We start from the raw sequence: 27,976 nt of genomic DNA, 5'->3' as shown, positions 1-27,976 counted from the left end.
AAAAACCAACTGCAACAAGCTCATGAAATACTTTTTATTTTAGTAAGGGTCAGGACAGAAGCTAAAACTTACCCAGGGAAGAGTTACTACTTCGTAAGAACACATCACAACTCCCCTCAGGCTAGGTGCAGTAAATGTCTGTACAGTCTCTCCAGGATTCTGTATTTGGAAGCTTCAAGATGCCAGTGGTGTCACACTTCAGGCACTTATCTCTTTAAAGTTTACAGAGGATCTTCAAGTTGTTATAAGCCACATGTTAATAAGTATTTTATAACAATGAACCAAATATCTGAAGAATGTCCCAAAGGAGACCAGCCCACCTTAGACTGGAGTATTCTTGTCATACATTTCATAGGCAAATTCTTCTGTATGAGCTCTGTCATTTAACAAGCCAATAAAATCTATCTCCAGCTGGAACGGACCATCTACTTTATCTCCGATTGTGAATCCAAGGGTACTAATCTAATTAAAAGATACATAGAACAGTATTTATAATGTTACAGTCAAACCAAATTGTACCTCTCACTCCATACTTTACAAACAACTCATGGCCATTTATTTTAAACTGGTATTTGTTCAAAATGCAACAGCCTTTCTTAAGGCTTGAACACTTCCCCATTTTTAATACAGACCCCTGTAGGAAATGGATTCACATTTGACTTTCTACCGCTGTAGTGAACCCTTGATTTAAAATAGCCTGAGCCTAAAGCAACACTGCAATTTTTATCCTTCAGGGTTTCATCATGATTGGGTTTATAAACACATTTTCTTATAAAGTCAAGTACAATTCTTTTGTGAGTTGGAAAGATAAAGATCTAATTAAGGACAGAAAGGATCATACTAAACCAGATGTTTTAAAAAGCATGAAACTTAAATACTGAGTTTAATAGTCACACTAAGTTCTTACCCACTGTTTCCCAATTAGAATAATGTTCTTAAAAATAAGAACGCTGTTTATTCCTTTCCTAATGTTCTCCACCACTATTCCCATTTTAAAAAATAGAATTATTCTAACTGCAGTAACTTCCGTAAAAATCTGTGTGGCTCAGGCATGATTTCTATTAGCCTGTGGCTTGCCCAAAAGCTCCTTCAGGTCTTATATGTTATGAAACACTTTTCAGAGACTCCAGTGTTAACAGTTCTATGGTAAATTGAGTCACCAGTGCAGGCCACCTCCTGAACTCAAGCTGCCCTGAAGCCCTGCTAGAAGTACAGATCTGAGCAGTGCCATGATTTTAAGAACAGCTGTACATTCAGGAAAATAATGTGTCAGATGAATAATTGTCCAAGTCTAAACATATATTGCAAATGTATGTCAAATAAACAATAGAACAAAGCTAAATAAATTAAATGCATTGACATTCCTCTTGGACCATTTTAATGCTTTAAATTCTGCCCTCGTAGCTCTACAAACAGCCTCTTGGCTTCTGGAGCCTGGAGAGTTTTTAAAGCTCCATCTTTCCAATTCACATTGCAGATGACTACTGGAGGCACCTAAACTCTTTGATCTGAAGAATCTATTCCTTTGCAAGCCCTAGATACCTTGGCTGTTCCCTGCTTTCTTATTCCTATTTAACAATTATTTCCTGCCTTCCCTGGTTCCTAGGAAAACATATAGTAGTACCCTGAGGGCCATTCACTTAAGAGTTGGACTCCATGATCCTTATGAATCCCTTCCAGCTCCAAATATTCTGTAGGATTCTGTGTGTGACCAAGACATCACGATTTCATAAATTGCCTTCATACCTTGCTTCCTTGGTTTTTGGGTTTCTTTAAAATATGTTTGTAAAATTACACTGCAAGTTCATAATTTTTACTCTGAAATACTATGCATAAGAACCATGAACAAAAATAAAGTGTAGGATGCTTAGATCAAGTATTGTTTAGTCCCTTTAACTCCTAGTAAATATTTTTAAACACCCCATATACAACTCTATGTTTTCATTTACCACTTTGAATGACTATATTTCAAAAACTGACAAATTCTTCGGTGGCCATATTTAAACATAGGCCTTTTATAACAACTTTCATCCATAATGCATATTTTTTTCTTGTAGCTGATCTACCTTCAAATCATTCATACTTGCTTTCTACGGCCTCAACTTCTATTTTAAAGCAGATTGTTTTCATGCTGTCAATCACTGAATTACCCTCAAATCTTTTGGGTTTTTTTTTCATTAAGGCAATTAGGAACTGAATGCACTATTTCAGGTGACTAACACTGATTCAAGTAATGGTCCTTTTATTTTCTTCCCATATATATTTCTAACATTGTTTCCGTTTTGGTGGTCACTGGGTATTAAGCTGCCCTCAATTACATATACAGGAGAGTCACTGAATTTTAAAAGAAAAAAAAAGATTCAGAAACAATTTTTTCATCATGTTTCCTCTGAATCAGTCTACCCATTTTGAGAAATAAATAAAAATACTCAATGCATTTACTCAGACTAGGAAGCCTGAAAAAAACTCCAAAATAGCCTATAAACACATCAGTTTACGGTTCATGTCAAGGTCACTGATATAGTACATCCTCAGATAAATGATATCACAATATGATATCTTTGACAGTCTTCTGTATCATAAAGAAAATTTATGATACTTCTACTATTTTTGGCAGTACCGTGCCAACCAGTATTTGAGATTGCTTAGTCACTTTGATCACTACACACACACAAATTGTTGAAAAGCTAAGTGCATTGTGAGTTGTTTCTTCGTTATATAAATCTTCTTAAAATATTTTTGGAGCACCTATGAAGCAAACTGACACTGCTATCACAAAGTAGGATAATTTAAGTGCAAAGGCAAGCACACAAGAAAATACCTTATAAGAAGAAGAGGCCCTTCAATTTTAAATTCAGAAATATTGAAGGATTTTTAAATTATCTATATCATGCCAATATGATCTTAAAGGAAGTTCTGAGTTTCTTACAGAGCAGTTGTGTGTTCCTCATACTGCATTTTCAAATGAAATTTCAGACACAGAAAACCTATAGAAAACTTGCCTTGTCTAGCCAGATAGGGTGCTGGCTATCCTGGATTCTTCCCCGACTGGAGAGAAAGAATTTGGAGAACGGAATCTGACATACACACAACAAAACAAGACTTTAGTGTCACCAGTATATAAAACAGAGACTCAAGGAAATAAAAAAGCCTGTCTTAGTTAAAAAAAAACCAAAAAACACTGCTACAGCTGGTATCAGCATCAGTTGGGTAGATAAAACTGGCACAAAGAAACGTGCCAGCATTAACTCTTTCTAACAGCCAGTCGCAGCCAGCACCGGGCACTGTTCTGCAGTGGCTGTAGCCATCATGCAGGGTGTTACCCTGTTAGGACACAGCGAGGGGCTACAGCACAGAAGGTGGCTGTTTACATCTCCTGGTAAAGGAGAATATCTCCTTCCAATAACACGTCAACATAACCCAGAAATTATTGAAAAGTCTGGCATGTGTGCACCTTGGCAGCTCACGTGTACCCAGGCTGTGGATTTCATAGTGCAAACTTCGTACTGAGACATCAGTACTCCAGCAAAGTAATTCAGAATAATGTAGAAATTACTTTGAATGCAGTGGGAGCAAGAAAGGAGGGCTGGCTGGTGAGGGTGAGAGGAAAACAACCAAGCCAGCAATGACACACTGACTTTCATCCTCCTGACTCCTCATCCGTGAAACAGTGGGCTGTTCCCATATGTTTGGACAATGGTATTATGAAGCACACAAAGCCAATTCATAAGGATGTGCAAACCTCCTTATCATTGTCATCAGCCAATTATGAAAGGTCCCCAAGTTGCATCAGAAAAGAGCTGCAACTCACATTTTTAAAAAATATTATTTTGTGTCACAGATTCAAGGGTCACAGGTTCAAGGGTCACAAATGACAAACCACACCTCTGACTCTCTGATTGACTCCAGCAAGGCTGTGGATTAAGCAAATCCTGTCACAGGGAACAAATCCTACACCAGCCTATGCCCATTTGTATTATAGATAAAAGGGTTATCACAGAGAATATTCATGGCAACACCTGCTAAGCTTCAACTGCTATATCTATCCTAATACTTCAGTAATAGCCAACAGCAGGCATTTAAGTGAACATATAGTGGATGAAATCTTTAATACAATTGACATAGCAGGCCCTCCCACAATCCAGTTTTGGGAACTTCCAAGCCAAAGGCACATGTCTGTTGTATAACAAATACAATGAATGGACAGCAATAGAAATAAACTGTGACTGTTGAAAGAATTCCCCTTTCACAGTATTTTGGCCAGGACCCCAAGACTGTCTCATTAGTTTGAAAGACTCATCAGTTTACCTTTATTTCCTCCCAGTATGGGCCTCCTCGGGTGAACATGAAGTAGTTGTAGAGGTCATCCTTCTGATGAGAGAAGTAAGGGTCTGTATAAATGTTTACCATCCAAGGTCTGCCATCACCACGGACACGTAAATACAAACTGTTGAAGTTTGACCAGTCATAATACTTCTTCCTTCTGAAAGATCCCTACAAATTATTAATAAATAGAATTATTTCTCCTTAATAAGGGAAACTTTTATTATGAAGAATAGAGCACTGTTGCTTTGATCACTGCCCTCGTTATTATGAAAATTTTAGATTATTCTTTCATCACACTGAATGCTGAGCTCACTTGATTTCCTTCAGCACTGTATTAGAGAGCCCACAAATTGCAATATTACCACCCTGAGGACTAATGCTTTCAATTATAAGCCACAATCTTTTAAGTATCGGAAATCAGACCCTCCTAGGACTGAATTCCCCACCAGGCAAGTATACAGATGCTATAGTAATGGATCAGTAGTTACATAGTTCATTAAGTTTAACGTAGTTCATTAAGTTTAATATTCTGTGGTCAGTTCTAGATTATTCAGAGATGATGACAGGAAACTGAAGAAGTGGGATAATTTATGCCCCGTAATAACCTCCCAATTGAAGACTAACATAAGCACTGGGAGCATTTAATGTTTTCCAACACTTTTTTCATTAATTGTGCAAAATGATACCAACAGCAAGCATGTCTAATTCTCAACTGCATTTTTTCCAGAGATCTGCATCTTTGTTGCCATTTGTATACAGGCAGATCCAAGAGTCTTCAGAGAGTTACACTGAGGTCACTTAGAGCAAAGGTCAAGGTTATTCTTGACCAGAATTGCTTAAATGAAGTCAAAATTAGCACCAAAAATTCAGATGTTTCCCCTTTATTTTACAGCACTACTATGGGTTACATATTGACTATCCTTCTACTAACTCATCTTGTAGGTAACAGTATGACTAGATCATCAATATATTAATACAAGGCCTGTAGCTATTTGATTTTATGGTTTTGACAGTTTTTAGCCTTTCTACTTAAATAAAGAAGAGTCTTTGTATTTATGTTTTCACTGTCCAATTTCAAATTGCCTTATAAAGATGGACTGATACACTTCACTGCTTCAGAATTAGGAGGTCACATTTGCACAAATCAGTAGCAGTCATGAGAATTCAATTCAGACAAGATTCCACTTGTTGTTCCACTCGTCTGACCCACTGTCACCATTTTAATTGGTTTTCTTCTGTTTCTCATTTACCCATTGATTTTGCCACTGATATGTTTTTTGCTGATATGTTCTTCTCTTCAAGATTCTGGCCCAGAAATTATCTTACCTGTGTAGTTGTGCCAAAACACAAACAGAACAAACTAAACAGTTAAGGATTTTAGACACTGAGTCAAAATGTTCCTTTGCTTTTAAAGGTACTTAGAAATAAGGAATGAAACAAGCAGTGTCAATAACAAGCACATCCATTTCTGGTTCTATTTTGCTCAATTCTGAGCTATCAAAGATCTGTGTCTCCCTTTTTCTGATGTACAGTAGGAGGCAGACCTTTAAAAGTTCCATTCAAAGCATTCTTTTCTGTTCCTGTGAGAAAAAAAGATGAGCTTGTTCACCCTAACCAAGTTTGACGAAGAGACCAAGTCAAAGCCCAGAAATTTTTTCCTTATGACACATTCAATTAACTTCAAATTTAGAGAGACATCTAATTTAATCATACCAATTCTGGATATAAAGATTCATTTAGACTCAATGACCTTGGAGGTCCTTTCCAACCTTAATGATTCTACAACTACAGACCCTCTATTTGCAAGGATCAAACACATATTATTCCTTTTATAAGAAAGGAAAACGAAATCCAAGAAAAATTTTACGTTCCTTCCAGGTCAAAGAATACAGCAGCAATGACACCCCTGAAAGAATATCTCATACTCCTGAAAGTGCTCAGTTTCAACTGTAGTAAACAGCAGCCTACTTGCTATCACAGGGATTACACAAACATGCCCTCGGATTCAGTAACAAAGCTGTGCAAACATGGAGCTGTACTTACCAGCCGTGGTTTAGCTCTCATACTACAATATCCACTGTATTTTGTCTCCCCATCACGAGGTGCTTCCGTATTGAGGGTTCCGTACAGCAGAGCACCCTGGTTATTCCTACTCAACTTGAGGTAAACTTCACTTTTCCCTCCAATCTCTACATCAGAGGAAATAACCCATTTATTTAAATCTTCTTGGCTCCGAAACTGCCACAACACCCTCGTCTGTTCCAACAGGTACTGACTTAATGGACGGCCTTCAGGTCCTACTAAGTGATTTTGGGTTTCCTCCTTCAGTAAGCTTAGCTGAGTCTTCAAGACATCAAAACTCTTCTTAAAGCTGAAATCAGCATTCTGCCACAGTGTTTTTTTCTCAGGCTCTGCCCCTGGCCTCCTGTAGCTGCTGTACAATTTTGAATGGCTCAGGAGAGGTCCAAGCAACTGGAGCAAAGTTTTGTGCCTGCAGCATCCACCACGTAAGGAAGCATTGATCAGCAACATCACAGTCATATTGGTAAAACTGAAGAATTCACTTCCAGTAAGGCAATTATTGGGTTGGAAATTAATTTAAGAACAAAGAACAAAATCCAGAGCTGTTTTACTGTAGTTACTGTAGCTGAGCTTCACCTTTAAAACAAAAAAGAAGAGGTTAAAAAAATTGCATATAGGATGCTTTGCGAAATGGTTTAATTTTAAACTCGGTGTTAACTAGAAATCTAAGTCATTGGAAAAAGGAATGAAAAAAAACCATCAATAATCACACTTTCTCAGAGTTCTAGTTTATTTCTTGACTTCCACCCTATGCATTCCTCTCCTCCCACAATGTGAAATCCCCAAGCAAATAAGAAAACCCAGGTAAAACACTTCAAATAAAACTGAAAATAAAAAAAAAAAAATAATTCCTGTTCTTCTCTTCCACTGGAAATAAGTTCAGGTGCCATGAGCAACACCAGCAAAAGCAATCCAAGAAGGTTTCTAAAAGCTGATAAACAAAGTATTATCCCCTGCAAGAAACCCACAAATTCACAACAGGCAGACCCTGCTGCCACCAGAATGACAGTCTCATTTGACAGTCAGATGACAAGACTTTTCAGATAAGAAGTCCTGCAGCAGCCATCCTACATGCCTCATCCAGCTCCTTGCCCCCATCAATGTACCTGGTTTAGGATTACAGAGACGATTGCCAAGACTGAAAAAATGAGCATGAAAGACTGCAAATCAATAAGGTGTTTTTTTAAATAAAGCTTTGGAAAAATTCTGAAAATCTTCTCTTTCCTTCTCCCTGTATCACTGTTGGTAGGAGCAGCTATGCAACATTGCTATTCTCTAATTCATAAAGAAGAGCCTCCACATTCAATGCTCTGTACAGAGGCTGTTACCTCTGACTCATAAAGTTAGACAGGTTTTTGGTTTTTCTTTTATTTTTTTAATGCCACAGAATAAATCCAAACATTACGTCAAATGTGTTCAATTTCCGTGAGCTTTTAGGAATGGAGTACCCCACAAATACTGGCATTCCACATATATATTCGCTACATGCTACATGCCTCCCTTTACCCACGGTAAAATCCACTACTGCTGTTCTCACACTCCAATTATGTTGTGCACTGTGGGCTAAAGCTGCAGTGAAGGAATTCACATTTCGTTCCATCACGCATTCAGGAAGACTGGAGAAAAGTTCCCGAACAGGAAACCCTGGCTCCTCTCCTTGTTTCCCCCGAGTATCAAGGAGGAGATAAACGGCGAATTTTAATACATTTTACTTTTTGCCTTTACTTTTGCTGAAGACTTGCCCATCTGTGGCAAGTCTTCAGCAGCTCGCCGGTGAAGCGCCACCACGACCCACCACCCAGCAGTGCGACGCCTCGGCTTCAGCCGCGGCCCGGGCACCGAGAGGGATCCCGCCCGCTCTCCCGACCCCGGCGGGCAGGGGCGAGGCCGGCACAGGGACACCAGCGGTCGCGGCCTGTCCCCGCAGAGCGGCCGCCTCGGCCCCTCCCGCTTCATGACCGACAGACCCCGCACCGCCGCCGCCTCACCTTTCCGCCACCATGGCGGGTCCGCTGCTCCCGGGCCCGCGGCGGAACGCGCACCGCGCCGCTTCTGTTCCGCCGCCAGCGGCGGCCTCAGCCGCTGATGTTCCACCTGCTCCGGCGGCCGCGGTGCGATCCTTGGCGCGATCCTTGGCGCGATCTCCTCCCGCGATGCCTTCCCTCCGCGGGTCTCCGGGCGCCACAGGAGCGGCCGCGGACCGAGGCACAGGCACAGCTCGCAGCTCCGCGACGGGAGAGCGGCGGCAGCCCCGCCCTGGCCCCGCCCCGCAGGCCGCGCATGCGCGGTGCCCTTTGTGTCGGGCGGGCGGGCGGCGCGGGTCAGGCCGGGCCGGGCCGTGCGAGCGCCGCCGCCGCCGCCGCCGGGGCGGGGAGGGGGCACCGCGGCTCCGCCATGGTGAAGAAGCGGAAAGGCCGCGTCCTCATCGACTCCGACACTGAGGACAGCGGCAGCGAGGAGAACCTGGACCAGGTGCGCGGTCAGGCCCGACCCGAACGCTGGGCCTGGGCTCGCCGGCCCGCGCGGGGCTCGGCGCCGCCATCCCCCCCTCGCTCCCGCCCGGAGGTTCCGCGCCGCTCTCGCCTTCCTCAGCTCGATGGAACCCCGCAGCCGCCGAGGGAGAGCCCGCGCCCCTCCGGCGGGTCCCCGGCCCGCCCCTGGCAGGCGGCCCGCCCTGGCGGGGGCTCCTTGCCGCGGGCCCGGTACTCGGCGCCGGCGGGACGGAGGGGCGATGGATGCCCAGGGGCGGTCTGGCCCTGAGGAGGGGTTAGAGAGGCCCGGCTGCTGGCGGTCTGAACCCCTCGGGTAGTGGGGGAAGAGGCCCAAAGGGCTGGGCAACTTTTCGGTGCTGCTTTGGCAGCGGGAGAACAGCGTGTCAGGTCCCTGCTCCCCTCCGGGCAGGCGGGCTCCCAGAGTGTTAATGCGTGTTTAATGTCCCCCCCTCAGTCCTGGTGGATGCGCTGGGGGAACCCTTTTGATGAGAAACGGCATTGAGTTAGGAGACTATAGGTGTAACAAGAGCAAGTATTTATTTATTTGTCATCAGGGCATCTCCCTGGGTTGTAAGTGCAATATCTGAACCGTGTCAGGGCTGCAATGGGGGCCCCCTTCCTCTTTGGAGGGAGCTGCGTTTAAAGAGTCGTTTCTTGGTGTAGCAGGCACTGATGGTGCGATTCAAAGTGTAAATAAAGACGTTATAGGTGAAGCGTGTTACAGCTTCTATGGCAGTACTTGCTCCGGGGAGAAGTTTAGCTGATTAAATATGCTGAAGCCTACACTGTCTGATGTAATTTAATTGTTGGACCTTCAGGGTTTTTAATATAGAAGATGTTGCAATGTTTCAATAAAAAGCCTTCCCAAACACTTAAAAATAGTTTTGCAGCTTAGTGAATGCTCTGTTAGACAAATACACTGGAGCAGAGCATGCCCTGGTGTGGTTGATCTTGCATACCTCTAGAGCCTTTTAGAGCTGCCAGTATCTCCCTGCTAGCGTATCAGTTTGATAGTTTCTTTAGAACTTGAAGACTGAAAGAGTTGGACTAGCTCTAGCATCAATCAGGCAGTCGAAGTGATGGTGGTAGGAATAACCACATGGCTCTGCATATGTTCCATCACTCACTGGAAGCATCTGTATGCATCTGTACCTGAGTAGTAGGTGCTTCCTCCTACACTCAACTGTTTGTAGCAACTGTAATAGCAGGGATATGTGCAAAGATTAAGATTAGGTAGCAGGGAAGCAGTGTTTTTGTGGTGTGATTTGAGGGTGTGGGGATACTGAGTGTGTAGGGACAGTAAAAAGAAATTGAACAGGTTGGCTGAATATTATCGGCCATGACATTATGATGATGCCTAAAGTATTTCCCCTTTTAATTGCAAACATCTCTTTTGTTTAGAAGCAGCTTTTTGGGTTAATGCTACACAGTGTATTTAGTGTGGTTTTGAATTATTACTCAATCCAAATAAAACAAATCTGGACATGACTCTGAAAATAATTTGTCTTACATTGTTTATACCAAAAAAGTAATGGTACTACGTTGTTCCCTAGTTAGTGGGAATAATGTTACTGGGGTGTGCCCAGATATCGCAGAGAAGGTGCGTGTGCACCAACCTGGATTGGTAAAACTAATTATGACTCTTTGAAATAACTGTATGTTTTCACCACAGGAGCTCTTATCGTTGGCCAAACGGAAACGCAGTGACTCTGAAGAAAAGGAACCACCTGTGAGCAAACCTACAGCATCTTCAGACTCTGAGACATCAGACAGTGATGATGAGGTGAGTTTGTCATATTATCAATGAAATTACTATGGGTTATTTTTCTGATCGTACCTAAGCAGTGAAAGTGCATTTATCATACAGTATATTTAGCCTGCTGACTTCATGAAGTGGGACTGGCCATCAGTGGAACTGATGGAGACCCATTAAGGCCAGAGGATGGTTTGTTTTTTTTTTTTTCCTTTTTTTTTAAAATTAATATACTTTGAATTCTAACTGTATACAAAATAGTTTGTCTACAGTAAAGATGACTACTGGTTTAATCTCACATTCATATGGTCTGAGTGGTCTGATGAGCTCCCTGCTTAAAATTAGTGTTTTTCCTGTGTCATGCTTGCAGTTGAAGTAGCAGTGAAGATGCTAAAGCTGGACTCTGAATTCAGGGAGAGAGGTTCTCAGCTTTAGAAGGGTCAGGGCAGGTGGTACTATTTTACAGGTAGTAAAACTGTCTTATTTAACTACCTTGATTCTCCAAGAACTGTGTGAACTAGCTGTCTGGCCATTTGGACATGCAAGACATGTTTTGACTGACATTTTTGAAGAAAGGGGCAGGAAAAAGTTTAGCATTACTTTGTTCTAGGTGTTGTCAATTCCTTGTACAGCAGTGCTTACCTGCTGGATCTGGTTTTAGTATTTGTCCTTGGTACCACATTCTGGTTAAAAGCTGGTTAAAAGTCTCTTCTTTCGTCTAGAAAGGAAAATTGAAATAGACTTATTAAACCAGAAACTGACCAACATGTTATGTGGGTATTTGAGTAAAAACACTTTCTTGAAGGCACACAAATGTCTTTTGCAAGCTTTCAGCAAAGCATAGTGAGGTCATTTATTCCATCTATTCTTAAAAATTTAACAGAGAGGTGTTTGGTGTGGGTTTTTGTTTTTTTTTTTTTGTTTGTTTTCTGAAAGTACAGGAAGGGTTATCTATTGTGGCAACTTGAAGACCAATTGGATAGGCCAATGATAAACTATTAAGCATTTGGCAGTATAGCAGAGTTCTTCCAATAAGTGTGACGAATGTGTGAAAAAATTTTCCTTCTGAAGCATTTTTGAAATAAATATGGTTGGAAGTCTATTTCAATCGATCCTTTTCTTAAAAGACGAGGTTCTTGTATCTATGTTTAAGGCATAAAGAGAGAAAATTCTGAATGGGCCAGATATATTGGATTTGTTATTGGGTAACAGTCTGTCCCTGTGTTCAGCTCTGCTGGCACAGTGTATTTATTCTAAGCTGCGTGGAGATCAGCTTGCTTGGGAAGGTGGACTTGAGTGCGAAGAGCATATGAATGATAAAGTTTTCCATTCTGTGTTTACCTCTGAAAATGGATAGAATTTTAGCTTGTGTAATAAGGTCTACCTTTCCACTATATGTAGAATATGATAATGTATCTCTTCAGGAATTTGCAAATACCTTGTAGATGCAGTAGTGTCGCTGTTGCACCGGGTACATTTGATACTCTTTCTAATCTGTATCATTTCTAATTGATACTCTGTTCTTTCTGACCTCCATGCAGCAAGAGGAAAAGATTTAGAGAAGAGGTAATTAGGACACTTGCTTCTATTCCTGTGCCTGAAATATGCATTCTGAACTACTGCTTGTCACAGCAGGGTGAGAGGCTGGGTTATAACACTTGTGCTTCTGCCAGTCGTTCAGTTGTGCGCATCCCTAGGCTTGACTACACTAGTACTGCTAAACTACTTTGGTTTTAATAAGTGTTCTTGGTGTTGGTTTGAAATTTGTTCAACCTTGAGGGTTGGGAGAGAGGGTCTAAAAGTTGAAATTGTGTTACTGGACTTCCTGCAAGATAAGGACCTTGAGGCAAAAGCATGAAAATTGTTGCCCTGGGCAAACGTGCTAAATCATACCCATGTACATAGGTTTTGCAGTGTGCATGTCCTGTGTGGTTCCCAGAAAGTGCTAAATGTTCCAACAGTATGCTGCATGTACAGGAAAGGAGCCTAAATCCCTACTTCAGAGGATAATGCAGCATGCTGCATTTTTCAAAGGGGGGAAAGTTTGTGGGGCATAGAGGAGAGAAAAGCATTTTGGAATTACTGAATAATAGCATGTACAAATCATGCCACATCTATACAATAGTGCCCAAGGGATTTCACTAGATCTTTAATGTTATGTTTATGTGTCTCAGTGAGAATGCACTTCTCACCCACATGCTGGTTTCTGTAACACTTAAAGGACCTCTGAATCAAATTTCCTAGCCAAGGGACGGAAGGTGAGCTGCAGGCAATAAAATAGGAATGATGCTCTGAACTGTCTTTTGTTGGTTCTGTGGAAAATGCACGACTGAATTGACAATAAACTGTTGTTCAGAGAACTGATAAATGGCAATGACTGCAGGGCTTTGCAATAAGAAGTGCTACCTTTGCAGGGAGATATACTAAGCTGGACACAGATGTGGAAGCAGATAGTTCCTTTATCTGTGGATCAATGTGTGGCCATGTCTACTCAAGAGCTCACCATCTCAAACTGGTAGCTTTCTGCATGTAACCAGTTTGGTGTTAGGCAAGTTATTACTGGGGCTACCGTGCTAGAGGTGTGTGTGTCCACAGTGTATTGTTGTTGCCAATTAAAGGCATTGTGTGGATGATGTTCCTCAGTTGCAGTAGCTTAATTCTGGGCCCTTGCACTTTCTTTTATCTTGGCATTGTTGCTTGCAGTAAGTTAATTATTTCTGTTGTGTGGTGAAGCCTGGATGACTTCTGCAACAACTTCACTGACTTTAGTTTTGATTAGACAGAAAACCACAATGCTGTAGGAGCTCCTTTCTTTTGAAAGGTTTATTGTTACCAGTGGTGGTGTAAGACCTTACACCTTTCTACACTCATTCTAATGTCATGAAGAGTTTGGTTGTCTTTTAACACCTCCAGGGTGGTGGCAGAAGATACTTCCAGGATCAGAAAGGTTATCTCATGAATGCTTGTTACTAGTCTAGAGTTAAATGAGGAATATCTGTTTATGCCTTTGTTTACAAATGTGCAGACTGTAGCTGAAGATCCTGTCAAGAGCTATGGGACAGAGGAGGAGGTGAGCAGTAGTGGTGCAGCTAGTGAGGAAGTCGATCTCAAGTAACAGTTGGCCTAGAGGGATTTATGCACCTATTCTGAGGAAAGGACTTGAAAGTTTGGGTTTACTTACTGCATTTCAAGTTCTAGCACTCCATGTGTTCCTTCTGTTTTGGGGGGGTCTTTTATGGGTTTGTAGAAATCACAGTGATTAATGTTGTCTTTTCCTGTGTGCTTTTGTTTCATAATATTGCTTAGTTAAACCTTCAAGAATGAGTGGGTTCTCCAGTCCTGTGAGGCCTTTGCCATACTTTTTTTCAAGCTTAGAAAATTTGAAACAGGCTGTGCTTTAATCTTCTTATAAACAGCTTATAGGCTGTGTGCTTTGTAAGTTTGTCTTTTCTTGGAGTCAGTTTCCTTGAGCTGTTAATGGGTGCAATGGTAAATCTTTTTTCAAGGAAGAGAGATGCTGTTACTTCCCCTATCCCAAATAAAGTGCAAGTGCAAATCTGAATAGCAGAGGCTTAATGACTTCTCTAGATATTAGACAGGGCCTTATGACTAGATTGTTCTCAGCAAAAACTGTTCCATGAGTACAAAGGAAAAGTTCATTCAGAAAAAAAAAAAAAATCACATTATCAATTCAAATACCTCCATGAGTCCAGTACCTCCTCCTGCTGTTCTTCAGAGGTTCTTCTGGCTCTCCACATAAATCAAGTCCCAAGAAGTTATCTCCATGCTAGTTTGCAATTTAAAGGAGCTACCTGAAGACTAAATTTTATACCCACTTTTGTCCACAGCTTCTAGAGAAGTCATTAAGCCTTTGTTAGTCTGAATGATGTTGACTGGCTGGTGATGCTAAAGCTGTGCAAGGCACTTGTTGACCAAGTGTTTTATGGCTCTTGCCATCTCCAACTGTTGGTCCACGCTTCCTAAATAAAACTTTGCAGGTTTTCACATCCAGTAGCATCCCAGAGTGTGTTTTGGTGATGGAGGGTGCTTCTTTATTGGCATTAGGTATCTACCATCTTGATGTTGTCACTCAGAAGTTCTTGCCACTTTTCAATACGTGACCCCCCTCAAAATACTTATAGAGCAAATGTTAACTTGAAGCTTAAACTGAATTTGAACCTACTAGTTCATAATTGTCCACAGTTACCTTTCAGTGAGCTCCTTAGAGCACTACTTGGACAACAGGGGTAGATCAGGGGTCTGGTGATATTTTGGCCCATGAAGCCTTCTTTCGACCAGTTCCTGGCAAGGCCTCTTTTGTGGCTTCAGAAAATGTTTTCTTTATTTGCTTATTTGCTTTCCATTTTGGTGATGATACCTAGAGTCTCTTCTCTGTGTCTAAAATGGTCTAAAAAGTTTTCTAATCATTAGGCTGTTGTCATCATGAAAGTGTTTGAGGTGTTCACGTGACAGGTGTCAGTCCTGAAAGGCAAGAAAAGTAACAAGGGCTTTTTATTTACTATTTAGTTTTAAAAGTAGAGGTAGAGAGCATTGTCCTCTTTGGAGCTCCTAGAGTGCTGTCTGTAGAGTTTTCCCGGCTTTGAGAAACCCTGAAGACAGTAAATACTGCCTTGTCTTCATATCTCTGCTTTCTGCTCTTGTTTTCAGACAGGCTGAAACTGTCTTGCCTGGAGGACTGCCTTTTGTTCTTCCTGTATGAATGGATGAAAGTTTGTAAGCTAGGCTAATACTACGTACCTTGGTGCACGTAAGCTGTCGTGTTGTCATGGTGTGTAAGTTTATCTGGTCCAGGAAAGGAACACATTGCTTCCTTGACCTGTTTTGCTTTGTTGTGCCTTGTAATTTGTCTTTTGCTTATAAAAGCCATATCCAGGAGGGAAGAATATGGCAAGGGCAGGCTGACAACCTTGCTTGTGCACCACTGTCTGGTTTGGGGGGGGGGGGGAAAGCTGGGAGAACACCTATTTGCAACTTAAAGTCTCGGTGGCTAATGTATTTAGATACTGTGTGAATAGAAGAAAACAGCAGCTATCTGAGCAGTGGCGATAAAACAATTCTGCACTCTGAGCTCACTGCAGGTGTGTGGTTTTTTCTTTTTACTTTTTTTTTTCTCCATGATCTCATTTCATCTCCTTAGTGGAAATATAGCTGGAAATAAATTATTTTCTTCAATCACTCTGTGTAGTTGCTTTTGTAGAAACTGACTTATAGATCTAGGTAATTTCTAATGTGGTGGGTTGTTTGGTTTTTTTTTTCCCAAGTCCATTCTAGATACTGTGGCTTATCTTGGATTTCTTAGAATGATAGAATTATGAAGATTGACGAGGACCTTTAAGAACATCATGTCCAACTGTTTCTTAAAAGAAATATGCAAGTTATTAGCACTGTGAACCTTGGCAGCTAGAGGAAAATTTGAAATGCTCTTCTGACCACTTCTTTTGAATGAACCATAAAGCTCTGCTGTTCAGTAGTACTAAACAATAACCAAAAAGCGATGCTGCAGTACACTTCTGCATGGATTTATTAACTTGCTGTGTCTGGAACCATGGCAGGTTCCAGATGGTGGCCAAGGAGGCAGTGGTGAATAGAGGGGCTGTTTAGAGGAGGCGTTATAGTCATGGGAATTGTGCAAGAAGAGTTGACTGGTACTGCCTGACTGGAACATGGAAGAGAGAATGTGGAGAATCTTCAGTAGAGGACAAATTTTTGAAAGTGGTGGTTGTTTGTTGTTTGGAGTTAAAGGAAACAGTGCAAAGAAATGTTTCTGACTCTGTGTGTGCATTTTTACTTGATGTTGGATGTGAACATGTTGTTGCCTTTTTGATTTCTGCTGTGTGCTGGAGCATGAGGAGGAGGCTCAAGACTTTGATTTGGACTCCAGGTTGTGATGCAGCCCATGGCTTTCCAGTATTGTTACTTCCTCCCAGACCTGCTAATCTGTTGTGTCTTCGTTTTGGCTCCTCTCTCTGAACAATGCAGAGAGGTCATTCAGTGTCCAAATGACAACTAGTGGTTCCTGAGTCTGCAGAGCAATTTGTGAGCCTAAAAGAGTCTTGCACGGACTATGTCTTGGTTGTGATGACTTATTTGTCCTTAAGATTTGCTCTAACTCTTGTCTTGTCTGGTTGTGGTTCCAGGAATGACCAGGCATTCATGAGAGATTGGGGTAGCTGAATAAGCCCTGAAGCACCTGAGTTGGATGAGGAAGAATTTTTTAAGTGACACTACTTAAACTGGGAGGTGGACATAGAGGTCACTTGCATAAACAAAAGTGAGATGAAGTGTAATCTCCAGGGTGAAATAGAAACCAAAACACACTTCCAAGATGAGGGTGGATTTTTTATTACTTTTGTTGTTGTTGTTGTTTTGGTTTATTTTTTGTTTTGGTTTGGAGGGTTTTTGTTTGTTTTGTTCTGTTCAAGAGGTTGTCACACAGGTTTCTTTTCAGTCCTATCTTCCTGGTCCCAGGTTCTCTCCATGATTCTACTTGTGAGTTAAAGGCTGAGAACGGTGATTTGTAACCCATGTATGTACAGCTGTTAAACATTTTATTAATTCAAGTCCTGCTGTTTTTTATCTGATCTTCTTTAATCTCAGCACAACCTCTCAAGGTCTTGATATAACTGTGTTCTATACTGTGGCTTTCTGTCTGCTGCTTCCTTGCTGTGCAGCATGCTGACGTGAGGTATAATTCAGTGTTAGAACACTGAAAAGAAGTGGCAGAGCTCTAGGAAGGAGGCACCTCTGCATCACTGCTAAATGCTTAGTTTCACTTTCTCCCTGTTGTGTTTTCATTGGTATGATTGAAGTAGGTGAGATCTTGAGCAAATAGCAAAAATGCACTTTTCTATACACCTGGGAGATGATTCCTTAATGCTGAGGTTTGAACAGTTTAAAGCAAGAGTACAAGCTTGTTCTTAATTGATTTTCGTGGGCATAGTTAACCAGAAATATTGTTAGACAGCAATATTGTTAACACTGAACAAATAAAACTTTAATGTGGAAGCCAGTAAAGACTTTGCTACAAGCTCAGCGTGGTATAAAATCAGATACTTTCTCTGCAGTTTCTCAGCAATCCGATGGACCATAGCAGACCGGGGTACCTGCAGAGGGTATGAATTGCAAGGCTTGCCACTGTGTTTTCACCTCAGGGAAATAAAATAACAAATTCTGCATGGTCTTTGACAGATACTTTTGGATATACTGATGATGCTTAAAGAAAATGATGAAGCAGTTGGTAATATTGAAGGTACAAGACTCAGTGTGAGAGCAATCAAAACCTGGGAAACTCTAAAGGTATTAGCAGATCAAGTAGTAGCTTATAACTACTTGGTTGAGTTTCATCTAGAGTAATTGAACACCAGGGTTCTCTGAAGGTGGTGCCTAATCAGGCAGAACAATTCATCAAATTTGATGGAATGATTACTGCCTGCAGAAATGGTCTTGATTCATCTGCCAGGGCAGGGTGGATGGGTGAGAAGTCTAAAGCTTGTTGTGCACCTGAAGTCAAACCTAAAGTGGCTTTTTTTCCACTTCAGAGCAGTTTTGAGTGCAAGATCTCAGTTATGCAAAAGCGTATTTGCTCACTTGAATTAAGAATATTTGTTAATAGACTGCATACTTGAACAGATGGTGATGTGCATGAAAGATGAGAGTAATATACAGGTATGAAGAGGATTATGGTCTAAATATATATATATTTAGAAAAAGACCTGTTATATCCCTGAAAGTCTCATGCCTGCAGAGTTTCTAGGAGAGGCATTGAAATGCAAAATATTGTAAAGCCTTAAAGTAATACACAAGCAGTCCTTATTGGTTTTATTCCCTTCTGGCTTTACCTAGGTAGTTGGAACAATTTCTATTGAGAAATCACACTGTAAGGTAAATATGAGTTTTTCTGGGACTTTATAATTTAAAATGGCTATCTGTGTGTGTGTGGTGATACAAGTCTTGTACTTGGAAACTGCAGTCTAAGTTAAATCAAGATATAATATTAAGAAAAAAATTAAAATTAGGACTGGACTTTTTTTTTTCCTCTGACTTCTTTGATTCTGATTTGATTCCACCTTGTGTACATAGATAGTAGTGCCACCACCTGCATCTGTGAGTGAGTGCACTATTGGCTTCTTACATAGAAATACAGACAGTATGTAATATTGATAAAACTGAGATTTTGGAAAGGCTGTCACGTGCTTCATGAAATCTAAAATTTACTCTTGGTTAAACTAGTTCTGGAAACACATCTGTTGCTTCCATTTAATAGTAAATTGAAGCTAATCTTTACAAATGCAGTTGGACATGTAATTTAAAATTACTTTCCTAGGAAAATGTTTTCAGTACCTCCTCTCTTGCTGTATATTGCAGACTTTAAAGTCTTCATTATTTTTTAAAAGGAGTGTCATACTCACTGTTGACTTGCATTGATAAATGATTTTTTTTTAAAGAAAAATCCCAAATCAACCACACAACACTCCACCCCAAAAAAACCTTGTAAAAGGCTTTCATTTGATAAGTTTCCTGTTGGCTTCTTCTTCTTTTTTTTCCCTCTTTCCTCTTGTATAATTTTTTGCTGACAGGTACTGGACTGTTTCTCAACCGTTTTTACTCCAGCGTTTTGGAGAAGGGAGAAGAGAGTGTTGTTTGTGTCTCATGATCCCTTTCTTGGTTCTTTCCTTGCAGTGGACTGTTGGAGGTTCTAAAAACAAAAAAAAGGGAAAAGCGGGTAAGGCAGAGAAGAAAGGAGCCATGAAGAAGCAGATGAACAAAGCTGCCTCTTCAGGCAGCTCAGATAAAGACAGCTCGGCTGAGAGCTCGGCACCTGAAGAGGGTAAGATAACACTTGTGCATGTACTTACTGTGTGATTCCAAGGGAAGTTACCCTTTGTGCACACTGAAGAGTAATGTTAAATGGTGATGTTAAAGACTGTCTTGAAAGACTTTTCACTGTTACTGGTAGTAAAGATAGCTTAAACTTGCCATGGCTTGAAGTGCGTGTAATTCAGTATAGCATTGCTGTGAGCACTTTGTTACAACTGCAACACCAAGTGCTGTTTCAGTTGAAGAATGTGTGACATATTTCATTAGTTGACTTTCTCTTGGAAAATTCTTTGCTTCCCTCTAGCATGTCCCATGTTTAGTGTGGGTAGCATTTTTTATTCCCATTGACATATTTTCCCTTCCCAAACATCTTGTGAGAGCAAAGGCAGATGTGTATATTATTTGTGATGCAAATAGGAGCTTATCTTGCATGTATTTGCTCTAAATAGGAATTCTTGCATGTTTATACTGCCATGGAAGAAGGCAAATCATTCTATAACTTTGTCAGAATTTTTTTATGTGAATATAATGAATTTCAATGCTGGGCAAACTTCCTGTCTTTTCTGTTTTCATCATGCCCATGAAGGTTTGCAGGTGCTTAGTTGCGATTTCAGTTCATACTAAAAAAAGAAAGTTAAGGAAGAGTATAAAGGAACCTGCAGTTTTAAGTATATCAAGCACCACACAGACAGACAAAAGCATGAAGTGACTGAACCTGTATATATCAATGCTTACAAATCAAGGTTTTTCACAGTGTGAGCTTGCAAAGCTGGAAGTTTCCAGAAATACTAATACCAGCATGAAAGTGAAAGAACAAATCCTAATGTCTGCTTTTGCAATTTAGTGTGATTGAGTTGATTAGGTGAGTTAATCAAAGCATTTGGACTTGGATCAAGTTTAAAGGTTGTGTTACCCAATACTACTGGGGAGTCAGCTAATCCCTAAGGCCATGTGTAACTGGGAGGGCTTGTTACGAGTAAGGGAGCTAGAGTCAGGTCCTCGCCAGCCTTGAGGGTATTGTGTTTCAGCTTTATCTCCTAATGTAGTAATTCATGGTGTTGCAGTCCTCAAATGATGAATTTTGGTCCATCATCTTGCTATATTGGTGGTGGTTAATAGTGGTGTTTGAGGTGCACACACACAAAGTTATGGCTGTATAAGCAACTTCTCAGGAGCATAAGCATATAGGCATATGCTTTAAGACCCTAACACGTTAACCAAAAGGCCTCCTAAAATTTACTTGTTCTGCTAAGAATTTTTACTTATAATCCAATTTGTCCTCAAATGTAGTACCACTCATTTTATCATTTTTTAGCATGCATATTTTATGGTAATTTCCACTTGGGTTTAATTTTCATTATATGTATGCTTTTAGTATAGTTGAAGATGTGTGTAAAATTCAGTCTTGCTATCCTTTGCTAATATGCTATAACAAAGTGGTTGAGCTTTGTCCCAGCTGAATCTCACTACCTTATGTTTTTGAATTAGGAGAAGTCTCTGACTCAGAAAGCAACAGCTCGTCATCTAGCTCTGATTCAGATTCTTCATCTGAAGATGAGGAGTTCCACGATGGCTACGGAGAAGACCTGATGGGAGATGAAGAAGACCGGGCTCGACTGGAACAAATGACAGAAAAGGAGAGAGAGCAGGAACTGTTTAACAGGATAGAGAAGAGAGAAGTGCTAAAGAGAAGGTGAATTTGATATTTGTTGATATTTGATAACAAATTCTTACAGACTATATGGAAAGTATGCTGACTGTGCTCTCATGTTTAAGGTCCAAGGGTTCAGCTCTGTAAAGTGAATTTAGCTTCACTGTATATTTTTTGCATCAACTGTCCTTGTAGCTGGTTGAGAAGCACACAGCGGGAATTCTGCACGTTCCTGTAAAAGTTTTCTGAAAGTTTTTCAGCTGTTCTGTCAGCTGCCCTTGTAGCTATGTTACTGCTTCACAGATTAGATGGCAGACAGTCAGAAGCCTGATTTCTCTTCTGTCTTCTTTTTTATTAGCAGTTATATGCTGATACTTTGGAAAAAGGCAAACAAAGTGTAAGGTGTACATGAGTTTCTGGAATTTTTCAGGAAACAATGGTGAAAAACAGAGCAGTGTTAGGGTTGCCTGTATATGGGTGTGAAACTGGTTTGGCACCTAAGAGGAGAGAGAGAGAGAGAGATATTGAAATAATGAGGACTGGCATTGGATATGTCATTTTCATGGGATTTTTGTGGATTTCTTACCTTGGGTATTGTGGTTTGGTTTTGTCTGTTACTGTTACACTACTCAGTCAGGCAGCTTCTTTGTAGTGAAGGTATTTTTCTTCCCATTTGTCTAGTTGAAAAGATTTGGCACGTATGGGGCAAATTTTCTCTAGTTTCTTTCCTCTTTAGTGCCTTGTCTTTTCTTACTTGCTGAGAAATTTCCTTAGAGGACTGACATATGTTAAGTAAATCATGTTGATACAAGTGACTGCCAGAGTGTCCATTTAGTAGAGCACTGCCTGCCTGACTATAGTTTTAATACTACGTTCAGGATCCTGTGTGGTCTTCTGTTCTCCTCAAAGGGATCAGAATGATTGAAAGTTTGCATTTAGATCACGTAGAAGGACATCATATTTTTAAATTTTATTCACTATTCCATAGTAACTGTCTGTCTTTTAGAATGAATGCTGTGGAATAGTTGATACCAGCAAGCTAAGCAATCTAAACTTGAGTTACTGATTTAATCTTAAATTAATTTGTACTGTTGTGCGTAAAGGTTTGGCAGGTAGAACTAAGGGAGTGGTGGGGTAGTCATTTAACTTCATGGTAAGTTCAATCTTTCAAGAGCTTTTTGTATGCACATTATGCTGTGAGTTCTTTGGAATTACAGCAGGCATTGCATGGGATACAATGCCTATGCCCTGTGTGTTATGCTTCATGTTAAAAGCATAAAGGGCAATGAGCTCATCTGACACTTGAGTTTGTTGTTTGCAACATCCAGAAGAAGAGTGGACTGTGTAATGTACATGTGGATAACACATTTTGAATTTCAGTTGTTGGAAGTTGTCATTTTTTTTGTGTTTGTACATGTGCACACTTCACTAAAGCAATGACCAGTCCACAGTGCAGTGGAATCTGTCATGGGACTGTTCCATCGAAATCACTACTCTTCTGAATACACTGGTTGAAAAGAAGGTATCAGGGTGATATATTTCATAAAAGTAGACATTTGGGCATGGAAGTGCCTAGATTCTTCTGCAGAAACTGACAGAGTCTGATGAGAATCTTCTGATGCTGAAGGAGAACTCACTGAGACTTCTTTGCGGTCAGACCAGTGCCAGGAGAAACGTGAAGTTCAAGCATGAAAAAGTTAGCATGATAGTGGCTTTAAACAAAAAAATTTGGAGCTGTTTAGGTTCAAATGATGTGAAATAGCCAGTTGGTTTTAGAGTTGGAGGCAGCTTGCAATGATCGCTACAATAACAAAGAGGAAGATGGAGTAAGGACAGATTTCTGTGGAATAGTCATTACTATGTGGTCTCATCTGCCCTTTGGGTTAGTTCTCTGTAAGTCTGCACTTTTCTATGCTTGGCGTTTCTTCACCTTATTTTCTTAGGGAAGGAAAGGGAAGGGATGGAATAGAGGACAGGATAGCATTAAAGGAGCAAGCAGTTGAAGTTTTCCTTGCAACCTACTAACAATTGTGACAGCATCTGAGCAGTCCTCTGCTTTCTCAGGGAGAGCATTCTTTCTTACATTCTTTTTGTTTCAATATCTACTACTAGATTTGAAATCAAGAAAAAACTAAAAACAGCAAAAAAGAAAGAAAAGAAAGAGAAAAAGAAAAAACAAGAGGAAGAGCAGGAGAAGAAAAAACTCACACAGATCCAGGAATCCCAGGTAGGAAACGAAACTGTTCTTAGTGACAAATCGTTCTCCCATGGCAATAGGAGGTAGGATGCTGCCTCTCTCTACCCCTGACATTTTCTCTTAATGTCAAAAAGTGTAGTAAGCAGGTCAGAACTTATATCAGAGTTTATATGCTCAAACTATCTTTAGTATTTCCAGTTCATCTGAAGAAATTAACGTCTTTGGCCTGCTGAGGGGTGCAGTGATAACTCCTTTTAATGAAAAATGCAAAGTTGCAGCTATATCTAGTGTTGCTGCGATAGTCCTCCCACAGGAGGGAGGAAAAGCAATCTTTTACATTTACTTTAGCCAAACTTCTGTCATTCAGATGAAATGTTACATACACACCCTTTCTTACAAATGAAGGTTTGAGAGAGCAGACCAGAAACTGCTCAACTGTTCTCTTAATTATTTTGCATGCACGTAGAGTGTTAAAAATGCTTAGTTTCTACTAGTAGGGATCTTAAGGAAAAGCTTGAATGCCAGGAGGAGCAGAAGTAGTTCTACAGTTTTTCCACCACCAGTAGAAAGAGGATAACAGCAGTTTTTGGGGCAAGACCTCTGTAACTGAACTGTAGTTTCAAATGGCTGAAGTGACTGTAGTTGCAAATGGTGAAGATCTTGTCATTAATACAATGTTGGGGCAGACAGGCTCCCGGAGTGGGATGGGATACATCTTTCCTAACTTGATCTATTGAAAAATAGTTGATTGTTTGCACTTGTTGTCACGGCTAACTTTGTGCAGTGGAGGAGGGCATCTTCAGCTGACATCTTACTTTCTAGTGAAACAGATGTTTAACATCTAAATCAAATTAGGTGAGATGAATATTCCCGTAGGCACATATTGAGTGCAGTGAGTCTCATCTCCCTACTCCCCCAACTCCATATATGTACATGTGCCTGCACTTAAATAGTCCATCTATATAGGCCATCTGTAATCTTAAGTAATCCATCTATAATACAGTGTAGATGCATATACATGTATGCATGTGTAAAAGGATGTTATTTAAAGTTCTTTTACAGTACCTTGCAAAAATTACTTCACCTTAGCTCAAATGACTGTCTTTTATGCTTATTATAGAGGCTACTTTCTGTGCTACCTGGTATTCCAGATACATCTGGATAGAAATGGAAAAAAAGAAGACTTAAAAGATTTAAGATTTGAATTCATATTGCAGACTTTACAAACAACTTTGTTTCTACTCTAAGTATTTTTAACATAAGTTTTTTTTCTTTGCTGCTGCATGAGAACAAGTGCTTTGATTTGGCCTTGCAGAAGAAGAAGCAAATGAGAAGAATATTCATCCAGTCTTTCCTCATTACATGTTATTTGCAGAATTATTTCCTTTTGATTTCTCTAGTCCTTTTTTAACTTCAAGGCAGAGTTTTGAGACTGAAACTTGCTGGCAGAAATGTTGAAGTATAAATATGTTCATTATTTTTGATATGAAGCAGAATAAAGCAATACGCTTCAGATTGATTTCTCTATCTCCAGCCTCTGTAAAAAATTGACTGAGAAAAATTTAAAAAAAGGAGTTGTTAGTAATTTCTATTTGAAAAATTTTCAAAGTGTGCAAATAATCTTTGTTTTAATGCTTTTCAGTTTATGGATTTATGGTATTGAGGCACTTTCTTTGCATGTTTTTAGGTCATGTCACATAACAAAGAGCGGCGATCAAAGCGGGATGAGAAACTAGACAAGAAATCTCAGGCAATGGAGGAGCTAAAAGCAGAAAGAGAGAAAAGGAAGAACAGAACAGGTATGAAAACATGTTACTGTTGCTACAGTTTTCTGAAAGTGCTACTTACAGTTTCAAATTAATGTAACAGTCCCACATCTTGGAGTGGATGAATTATGTGTCTATGTTTTCCTTGATCTTTTGGCCAACATGACCACGTAGGGTGTTGTTCAGCACCACTGATGCTGTATTCCTCATCCCAGCCCCTCCCTGGAATGGCCTAAAACCAAAGCAAACTTTCATCACAGTCCACTGAATGGCTCTTAGTAATGTTCAGTTAATGTGTTTGAATTGGTCACTTAGATTCAGTTATTTAATCTCTGAAACATCCAAACTGTATTTATTGTACTTGTGCTACCTTGTCTATGTTTGCTTGTTTCTTCAATGGCACATCATCTTGTCCATCTTGCCACTGACTTTTGATGAAACCCTTTTTGTTACTCTGCTGGGTTTTATTGTGATCTTATCCAAACATTTTTTCTTTTTCCTTACAAAATAACAGTGCGTTGTCTGACAATATTTTTATCTTGTATATCCAGTTGTTACACCCATTTTGAATGTGCAATCAAGTTAGGAGACTGAAGATAAGTATAACTGAGATTTAAGATGCTTTTAAATACTTTGTATATATTCAAAGAGAGAAATCAATGCTTAATTTAGCCGTGGATTTGAACATGTGCCACTTGTATCCAGCACAAGATTAATAGCTGTCTGCCTCTTGGATTTTTTTAATCACCTTTCATCTCTTAAAGGAAGCTTTCATAAAATATTTACAGCTTGCTTTTCTTTTCTCTGTCCTTCCCCCAGCTGAATTGCTTGCAAAAAAACAGCCATTAAAAACTAGTGAAGTATACTCTGATGATGAAGAAGAGGAGGAGGATGATAAGTCTAGTGAGAAAAGTGATCGTTCATCCAGGTCGTCATCTTCTGATGAAGAGGAAGAGTAAGTAGTAAACTAGTGTTGGACTATGATTAGTTATGTGGTCAAAAACGGAGACCCACTTTAGGCAGATGCATGCTGTGTTAGAGGATTGTTTGGGGCAGTTCAGTGTCTCTAGTGTTTTTGCCTCTAGGCACAATTGCATTGCGCAGATTTGAGTCCTTGTCACTATATCGTTTTTCATGGGACTCATTTACCTTAGATGAGTTTGCAACTTCAGTTCCCTTCTATTACCTTTAGCCCAGATTATCCTGTTGCTTACAGATTTGTTTAGTTGTATAGTTTAGCAGCTGCGGAACCCTGGCATGTATCAGGGCAGAGATATGTGCTGGCTTATCTTAAAGCATTAGTCTGTAAACTGCCTTGGTGCACACCTTTCTGCTTTTTGGTAGGAGGGGCAGTAGGTGACAAGTCTGGGACTTCACATTAAGCCTTTATCGTGAATGCTAAATTCACACCCCTACAGTCAACTAGTGATGATGAATCATTCCTTTTACTGGTAATTTAAATAGCACTCACACTTCACCTTACTCATAACCCCTTTTTTGGTGATTATGTCTCTACTTTTTTCTTTATTCCCTCTCACCTTTCCCAAATCAGGAAAGAAGAAATTCCTCCGAAGTCCCAGCCGGTGTCCTTGCCTGAAGAACTGAACCGAGTACGGTTATCGCGACACAAGCTGGAACGCTGGTGTCATATGCCCTTCTTTGCCAAGACAGTCACTGGCTGCTTTGTCCGTATTGGCATTGGCAATCACAACAGTAAACCTGTTTATCGGGTGAGTTTAGCTCTGAGGCATTTAGTTCTTTTTTTAGTGCTGTAATATAATACCTCCAGCTTATCAGTTCTCAAGCACCTGTGATTGTTTGATTGACTGATATAAAAAGATTGCTTAGAACTAGAAAATGTAATTGTTGCCAAAGAAGTGGAGGAGACTGGTTTAAGAATAAATAGATCGATGGGACCAGCTAGGGGAAGAGATACATTTGGTGAGAGGGAAAGGGAGCGCTGACAAAACCTGTTCTCCTGGCTTTCATTCATGTTGTCTTGTCTCATCATTTGTATTGCAAACGAGAGTTCTGGACTCTACTCCAACCAAGTAAGGATGAGTAACATTTGCTCCTCATTTCTGGGACCATTCCCAGGTTGTTATGTGGGCTGGATTCACTTTTTCTTTTACAAAGGTTTTCTAGTACATCAGTTTGCCTTCAGGAGAGAAGGTGATTGAGAACACAGTTTTTTCTGTTTTATTGCTATAAGCATAGGATGCAATAATATTCTCTAAAATTGCATTAAAAAGGCCCCCAGAAGGGCTGTGTTTAGTATGTGAGCAGCATTGGTGTATGTCATTTGGGACACACATTAACCTAAACCAGTCTTAATTGAAAGGGAAATAGGAAAAGCAGGAGAGTGTACACTATTTGATCAGGAAGATAGAGCTGAGAAGAAGAAGAAAAACTGCATCAGGCATCGAGATGGTATAATTTTTTAACTCAAAGATGATGTATGAAGCAACTAATTCAGTACCTGATAACTTACACTGAAGAGTCTTGCTTTCCTTGATCTGTTTAGAATTGCTAGATTAAGGTTTTTATCTCTAATAAAAAGGCTTGAATATGCCAGATATATTCCAGGAACACAAAAAAAACCCCTCTTGCATCCTTCCTCACGTGTATTTTACTGTGTGATATAGGTTGCTGAAATAACTGGTGTGGTAGAGACCGCAAAGGTTTACCAGCTTGGTGGCACACGGACAAACAAAGGACTACAGTTGAGGTAAGATACTAGAGTAATCCTCTCTAGTTCGTGAATCAGTGTCCTTTTCACAGCAAGTAATGTTCTGTGTGTGGTTTGGAGACGAGAACTAAGAAGCAGACTGGACCCTGTCATGCTACTTACTGCTGGAGTGTTGGGGTTGG

The 27,976-nt window shown here is 40.3% G+C and overlaps 2 protein-coding genes and 1 long non-coding RNA gene across 4 annotated transcripts in view; 2 read left to right on the top strand and 1 right to left on the bottom strand.

The window, feature by feature from the left end:
- Positions 1-19: 19 nt before the first annotated feature.
- On the bottom strand, positions 20-8,521 carry NDUFAF1 (NADH:ubiquinone oxidoreductase complex assembly factor 1). Of its 2 annotated transcripts, XM_027642298.1 has the most exons (5): positions 8,397-8,520; positions 6,370-6,984; positions 4,309-4,494; positions 3,003-3,077; positions 20-462 (listed from the first exon to the last, which is right to left on the bottom strand). In XM_027642298.1, the coding sequence occupies exons 2-5, from the start codon at positions 6,865-6,867 to the stop codon at positions 322-324; spliced, it is 900 nt and encodes a 299-aa protein (XP_027498099.1). In that variant the 5' UTR covers positions 6,868-6,984; positions 8,397-8,520; the 3' UTR covers positions 20-321. The 2 variants fall into 2 exon arrangements, with proteins under 2 accessions (XP_027498099.1, XP_027498100.1); XM_027642299.1 differs by lacking the exon at positions 3,003-3,077 and having other exon boundaries at positions 8,397-8,521.
- On the top strand, positions 459-1,364 carry LOC113946673. Its single transcript, XR_003527504.1, has 2 exons — positions 459-671; positions 735-1,364. It is a non-coding gene; the product is annotated as an uncharacterized LOC113946673 (long non-coding RNA).
- A 167-nt stretch (positions 8,522-8,688) lies between the features above and the next one.
- RTF1 (RTF1 homolog, Paf1/RNA polymerase II complex component) overlaps positions 8,689-27,976 on the top strand; it is a 28,895-nt gene continuing 9,607 nt past the window's right edge. The window contains exons 1-9 of the mRNA XM_027642224.1: positions 8,689-8,880; positions 10,573-10,683; positions 19,354-19,501; positions 20,980-21,184; positions 23,255-23,369; positions 25,027-25,138; positions 25,925-26,060; positions 26,658-26,835; positions 27,751-27,833. Of these exons, the coding sequence (XP_027498025.1) occupies positions 8,689-8,880; positions 10,573-10,683; positions 19,354-19,501; positions 20,980-21,184; positions 23,255-23,369; positions 25,027-25,138; positions 25,925-26,060; positions 26,658-26,835; positions 27,751-27,833 (1,280 nt within the window). The remainder of the gene's footprint in view (positions 8,881-10,572; positions 10,684-19,353; positions 19,502-20,979; positions 21,185-23,254; positions 23,370-25,026; positions 25,139-25,924; positions 26,061-26,657; positions 26,836-27,750; positions 27,834-27,976) is intronic.

The sequence above is a fragment of the Corapipo altera genome, unplaced genomic scaffold, assembly GCF_003945725.1.
Source record: "Corapipo altera isolate COAL_440 unplaced genomic scaffold, ASM394572v1 23b, whole genome shotgun sequence".
NCBI classification, from domain to species: domain Eukaryota; kingdom Metazoa; phylum Chordata; class Aves; order Passeriformes; family Pipridae; genus Corapipo; species Corapipo altera.
Note: the sequence above shows the minus strand (reverse complement) of the source record. Positions and strands in the feature narration are given on the sequence as shown.

What these genes read in the sequence shown, in the direction of transcription:
- NDUFAF1 (XM_027642298.1), bottom strand. Translation starts at nt 6,867, where the DNA reads ATGACTGTGATGTTGCTGATCAATGCTTCCTTACGTGGTGGATGCTGC. An exon ending in TGAGAGCTAAACCACGGCTG is followed by an intron (nt 4,495 to 6,369) that starts GTAAGTACAGCT and finishes AATAATTTGTAG; the next exon opens with GGATCTTTCAGAAGGAAGAA. An exon ending in ACCCTATCTGGCTAGACAAG is followed by an intron (nt 463 to 3,002) that starts GCAAGTTTTCTA and finishes TCTTTTAATTAG; the next exon opens with ATTAGTACCCTTGGATTCAC.